At 65.8% G+C, this 5,954-nt stretch overlaps 1 gene segment (V, D, J or C); it reads left to right on the forward strand.

Annotated features, from left to right (window-relative positions):
* The first annotated feature begins 741 nt into the window (after positions 1–741).
* Positions 742–5,954, forward strand: part of LOC102751652 — a 5,947-nt gene continuing 734 nt past the window's right edge. Inside the window, 3 exon segments of the C gene segment in view lie at positions 742–887; positions 4,627–5,033; positions 5,214–5,540. Coding sequence covers positions 742–887; positions 4,627–5,033; positions 5,214–5,540 — 880 coding nt within the window.

Below are 5,954 nucleotides of genomic sequence, written 5' to 3' on the forward strand. Positions count from 1 at the left end.
CCCAGGCGCCTGGGACCCTGGGGTTCTAGAAACACCCAGAGGTTCTGAAGCACCCCAGGCTCCCCGCCTCTGTCCACCCTCTGCCTCCGGCTCCGCCTGCCCGGGGCCCCTGACCCCTGTGAGGAGCTGACCCCCCACCCCGGGGCCAGTGTCACTGACCAGCAGGTGCACTGTCTGGCGCGGACAGTCAGCACCTGCTGCACGTGAAGAAATGACTGACGGGTAAGCGCAGGCGCCAGCCAGGCCCAGCTGCCCTTGTGTGTCCAGGCCGGGCCACCTCCTGGGAGTGGGGGTCACCGGGGGGGCCCGTGGGGCCTGGGGGAAAGCCCTGGATGGGAAAATGGGCAGATGTGGGCTGAGGCAGCACATGCTGCCCCAACCTGCAGGGGTGGCCTCATGCCCATCCTGGCTTCAGGCTGCGTCCCTGCAGCTCGGCCCCCGGCCCAGCTCCATGAGCAGCCACCCGAGCCAGGACCCACCGCCAGGCCCAGGCTCCTGAGGGTCACAGCACAGGCCACACACACCTGGCCTTGCCACAGCCAGACCACAGACCAGACATGACGTGCAGACGGGCAGCCCAGCCACCCGAGCCAGGACCCACTGCCAGACCAGGCGCCTGGGGGTCACAGCCAGGCCACACACACCTGGCCTTGCCACAGCCAGACCACAGACCAGACATGACGTGCAGACGGGCAGCCCAGACTGTGGGACAGGAAGTGGCGAGTGACCCCATCTAGGGTCATGACACGGTCTGAAGCCCCTCCCCAGGCTGCCCCTCAGTATCAGCCTTCCCAGAGCGAGCGGGAGCCGGCAGGGGCAGGGGTCTCTGTGCCAACAGCCTCGGGGCCTGGGCTCTCGGCCTCGGACCCTGCAGCAGCCTCGAGCAGGTGGGTCCTGGATGCTGCCCCATCTCCTCCTCATCAGGCAATCAGACCGTCCTGGGACCAGGGATGCGGACAGCAGGCACCAAGACAGAGGAGAGAGAAAAGGCAAACAGGACCGTGGGCCAAGAGGACCCAGGGCAGGATGCTCCACCCGGACAGGGATGAGCTGGGATACTGTGGCCTGGGCTGAGCGGGGCTGAGTGAACTGGACTGGGCTGGGCTGAGCTGAGCTGGACTGGGCTGAGCTGAACTGGGCTGAACTGGGCTGAGCTGAGCTGGGCTGGGCTGAGCTGGGCTGAACTGGGCTGAGCTGACCTGGACTGGGCTGAGCTGAGCTGAGCTGGGATGAGCTGGACTGGGCTGAGCTGAGCTGAGCTGGGCTGGACTGGGCTGAGCTGAACTGGGCTGAGCTGACCTGGGCTGAGCTGGGCTGAGCTGAGCTGAGCTGACCTGGACTGGGCTGAGCTGAGCTGAGCTGGGATGAGCTGGACTGGGCTGAGCTGAGCTGAGCTGGGCTGGACTGGGCTGAGCTGAACTGGGCTGAGCTGACCTGGGCTGAGCTGGGCTGAGCTGAGCTGAGCTGACCTGGACTGGGCTGAGCTGAGCTGAGCTGGGATGAGCTGGACTGGGCTGAGCTGAGCTGAGCTGGGCTGGACTGGGCTGAGCTGAACTGGGCTGAGCTGACCTGGGCTGAGCTGGGCTGAGCTGAGCTGAGCTGACCTGGACTGGGCTGAGCTGAGCTGAGCTGGGATGAGCTGGACTGGGCTGAGCTGAGCTGAGCTGGGCTGGACTGGGCTGAGCTGAACTGGGCTGAGCTGACCTGGGCTGAGCTGGGCTGAGCTGAGCTGAGCTGACCTGGACTGGGCTGAGCTGAGCTGAGCTGGGATGAGCTGGACTGGGCTGAGCTGAGCTGAGCTGGGCTGGACTGGGCTGAGCTGAACTGGGCTGAGCTGACCTGGGCTGAGCTGGGCTGAGCTGAGCTGAGCTGACCTGGACTGGGCTGAGCTGAGCTGAGCTGGGATGAGCTGGACTGGGCTGAGCTGAGCTGAGCTGGGCTGGACTGGGCTGAGCTGAACTGGGCTGAGCTGACCTGGGCTGAGCTGGGCTGAGCTGAGCTGAGCTGACCTGGACTGGGCTGAGCTGAGCTGAGCTGGGATGAGCTGGACTGGGCTGAGCTGAGCTGAGCTGGGCTGGACTGGGCTGAGCTGAACTGGGCTGAGCTGACCTGGGCTGAGCTGGGCTGAGCTGAGCTGAGCTGACCTGGACTGGGCTGAGCTGAGCTGAGCTGGGATGAGCTGGACTGGGCTGAGCTGAGCTGAGCTGGGCTGGACTGGGCTGAGCTGAACTGGGCTGAGCTGACCTGGGCTGAGCTGGGCTGAGCTGAGCTGAGCTGACCTGGACTGGGCTGAGCTGAGCTGAGCTGGGATGAGCTGGACTGGGCTGAGCTGAGCTGAGCTGGGCTGGACTGGGCTGAGCTGAACTGGGCTGAGCTGACCTGGGCTGAGCTGGGCTGAGCTGAGCTGAGCTGACCTGGACTGGGCTGAGCTGAGCTGAGCTGGGATGAGCTGGACTGGGCTGAGCTGAGCTGAGCTGGGCTGGACTGGGCTGAGCTGAACTGGGCTGAGCTGACCTGGGCTGAGCTGGGCTGAGCTGAGCTGAGCTGACCTGGACTGGGCTGAGCTGAGCTGAGCTGGGATGAGCTGGACTGGGCTGAGCTGAGCTGAGCTGGGCTGGACTGGGCTGAGCTGAACTGGGCTGAGCTGACCTGGGCTGAGCTGGGCTGAGCTGAGCTGAGCTGACCTGGACTGGGCTGAGCTGAGCTGAGCTGGGATGAGCTGGACTGGGCTGAGCTGAGCTGAGCTGGGCTGGACTGGGCTGAGCTGAACTGGGCTGAGCTGACCTGGGCTGAGCTGGGCTGAGCTGAGCTGAGCTGACCTGGACTGGGCTGAGCTGAGCTGAGCTGGGATGAGCTGGACTGGGCTGAGCTGAGCTGAGCTGGGCTGGACTGGGCTGAGCTGAACTGGGCTGAGCTGACCTGGGCTGAGCTGGGCTGAGCTGAGCTGAGCTGACCTGGACTGGGCTGAGCTGAGCTGAGCTGGGATGAGCTGGACTGGGCTGAGCTGAGCTGAGCTGGGCTGGACTGGGCTGAGCTGAACTGGGCTGAGCTGACCTGGGCTGAGCTGGGCTGAGCTGAGCTGAGCTGACCTGGACTGGGCTGAGCTGAGCTGAGCTGGGATGAGCTGGACTGGGCTGAGCTGAGCTGAGCTGGGCTGGACTGGGCTGAGCTGAACTGGGCTGAGCTGACCTGGGCTGAGCTGGGCTGAGCTGAGCTGAGCTGACCTGGACTGGGCTGAGCTGAGCTGAGCTGGGATGAGCTGGACTGGGCTGAGCTGAGCTGAGCTGGGCTGGACTGGGCTGAGCTGAACTGGGCTGAGCTGACCTGGGCTGAGCTGGGCTGAGCTGAGCTGAGCTGACCTGGACTGGGCTGAGCTGAGCTGAGCTGGGATGAGCTGGACTGGGCTGAGCTGAGCTGAGCTGGGCTGGACTGGGCTGAGCTGAACTGGGCTGAGCTGACCTGGGCTGAGCTGGGCTGAGCTGAGCTGAGCTGACCTGGACTGGGCTGAGCTGAGCTGAGCTGGGATGAGCTGGACTGGGCTGAGCTGAGCTGAGCTGGGCTGGACTGGGCTGAGCTGAACTGGGCTGAGCTGACCTGGGCTGAGCTGGGCTGAGCTGAGCTGAGCTGACCTGGACTGGGCTGAGCTGAGCTGAGCTGGGATGAGCTGGACTGGGCTGAGCTGAGCTGAGCTGGGCTGGACTGGGCTGAGCTGAACTGGGCTGAGCTGACCTGGGCTGAGCTGGGCTGAGCTGAGCTGAGCTGACCTGGACTGGGCTGAGCTGAGCTGAGCTGGGATGAGCTGGACTGGGCTGAGCTGAGCTGGACTGAGCTGGGCTGGGCTGAGCTGAGCTGAGCTGAGCTGGGCTGAGCTGGGCTGGGCTGAGCTGGGTTGAGCGTGACTGAGCTGAGTAGGCAACCAGTGGCGAATGGGAGGAGGTGGGTTCAGTATGGATCACCTCTGGAGCCAGTGCCCCACCCAGGCTGCCCCCTGTGTTTCCAAGGGCACGTGAGGGCCATGCGATCAGAGGTCCCTGTGCCCTCTCTGCTTCCACCGTGTCCCTGCGGGAATGGGAACAGACCAGTGGTGCCCTGTGTGCCCAGCCTGTCTGGGTGGGGCACCTCACAGGGCTGGTTTGGTCGAGTCTCTAGTCTCCAGAGCTTCGTAGGCCCTGCGGGGGCCTGTGCGGTGGTGCAGAGGGGGCTGCTTCGACTGGACTCTGACCAGGGAAGTCTGAGTGGCCCACGGAAGCCCAGGCCCCTCTCCTCTGCATGTGCCCTCCAGCACAGCAAGGCTGGCCCTCAGGCAGGCCAGCTGCAGGGCCAGACCCCTCAGTGCTCACCTGTGTCCCCCTCTGGGCCCACCTTTCATGACCCCCAAACTCTGGGAGAGACATGGCCACGCCCACTGCACAGAGGGAGCTGAGGCCCCAGCGGTGCCCACAGACTCAGCTGGTCCGTGGAGAGCCGTCTGGATGACGTGGCTCCATCCGCACGTGGCCTGTGTAAGGAGCGTGTCCTGTCCACGTGCTGGAGCCGGGAGCAGTGTGTCCAGAAACATTGCGGCTGGACTCAGAGGCCAGTCCCAACCCCGATGCCTGGCCTTCGGGCTGAGTGACCTTCGGGCAGTTACTCGCCCTCTCTGTGCCTGTTTGCCCAGGGCAGAGGGGCGGTGGGCATCGTCCCATCCGCATGGGGCTGTCAGGGGTCTCACAGCGTGTCCTGTGTTGCAGCGAACCCCACCAGGCCCGCACTCTTCCCACTGAGCCTCTGTAGCACCGACTCAGCTGGTCACGTGGTCATCGGCTGCCTGGTCCGGGACTTCTTCCCGTCGGCGCCCATGAACGTGACCTGGGGCAGCAGCGGTCCAGGCACCTCCATCCAGAACTTCCTTCCTGCACTCACCTCCCGGGGCCTGTACACCATGGTCAGCCAGCTGACCCTGCCGGCCAGCCAGTGCCCAGAGGGTGCAAACCAGAGGTGCCAAGTACGGGACCACTCCAGCGCCATCCAGACCATGGATGTGCCCTGCAAAGGTCAGAGGTCGGGCCAGGGCGGGGTGGGGGCACCACCACACCCACCAGGGCTCCCCTCAGACAGCAGGGGGCTCAGGCGGAGCCCCCGCAGAGCTGGGAGAGGGTGAGGGAGGGGCTGGAGCAGGAGGACGGAAAGCGGATGTGGGCCCAGGGGCACTGAGGGCTCTGTCTCCCTCTCAGTTAAGACACCCACATGCTCGAACTGCCAGCCCCGCCTGACCCTGAGCCCGCCAGCCATCGAGGACCTGCTCCTGGGCTCCAGTGCCAACCTCACATGCACGCTGAGTGGCCTGAGAAAGCCCCAGGGTGCTAGCTTCACCTGGAACCCCACGGGTGGGAAGGATGCCATCCAGGAGGCCCCGCAGCGTGATGCCTGCGGCTGCTACAGCGTGTCCAGTGTCCTGCCAGGCTGCGCCGAGCCGTGGAACCGCGGGCAGAGGTTCACCTGCACCGCCACCCACCCCGAGGCCAAGAGCCAGCTCACCGCCACCATCGCCAGAGCCTCAGGTGGGCCGGGTCTCGCCCCTGGGGCACCCCAGCACCCCACAGTGGGCCAGGCGCACACCTAAGCCTGCCTGTCCCGACCCCTGGTGCACCAGGGCTCCCCTCAGACAGCAGGGGGCTCAGGCGGAGCCCCCGCAGAGCTGGGAGAGGGTGAGGGAGGGGCTGGAGCAGGAGGAGGGAAGGGGATGTGGGGCCAGGGGCACTGAGAGTTCTGTTTTCCTCTCAGTTCAAACACAGCCATGCTTGAAATGCTGCGAGCCCCGCCTGACCCTGCGCCCGCCAGCCCTCGAGGACCTGCTCCTGGGCTCCAACGCCAGCCTCACGTGCACGCTGAGTGGCCTGCAGAAGCCCCAGGGCGCCAGCTTCAGCTGGAACCCCACGGGAGGGAAGGATGCCATCCAGGAGGCCCCGCAGCGT

Source organism: Myotis davidii, unplaced genomic scaffold (assembly GCF_000327345.1).
Source record: "Myotis davidii unplaced genomic scaffold, ASM32734v1 scaffold472, whole genome shotgun sequence".
Taxonomy (NCBI): domain Eukaryota; kingdom Metazoa; phylum Chordata; class Mammalia; order Chiroptera; family Vespertilionidae; genus Myotis; species Myotis davidii.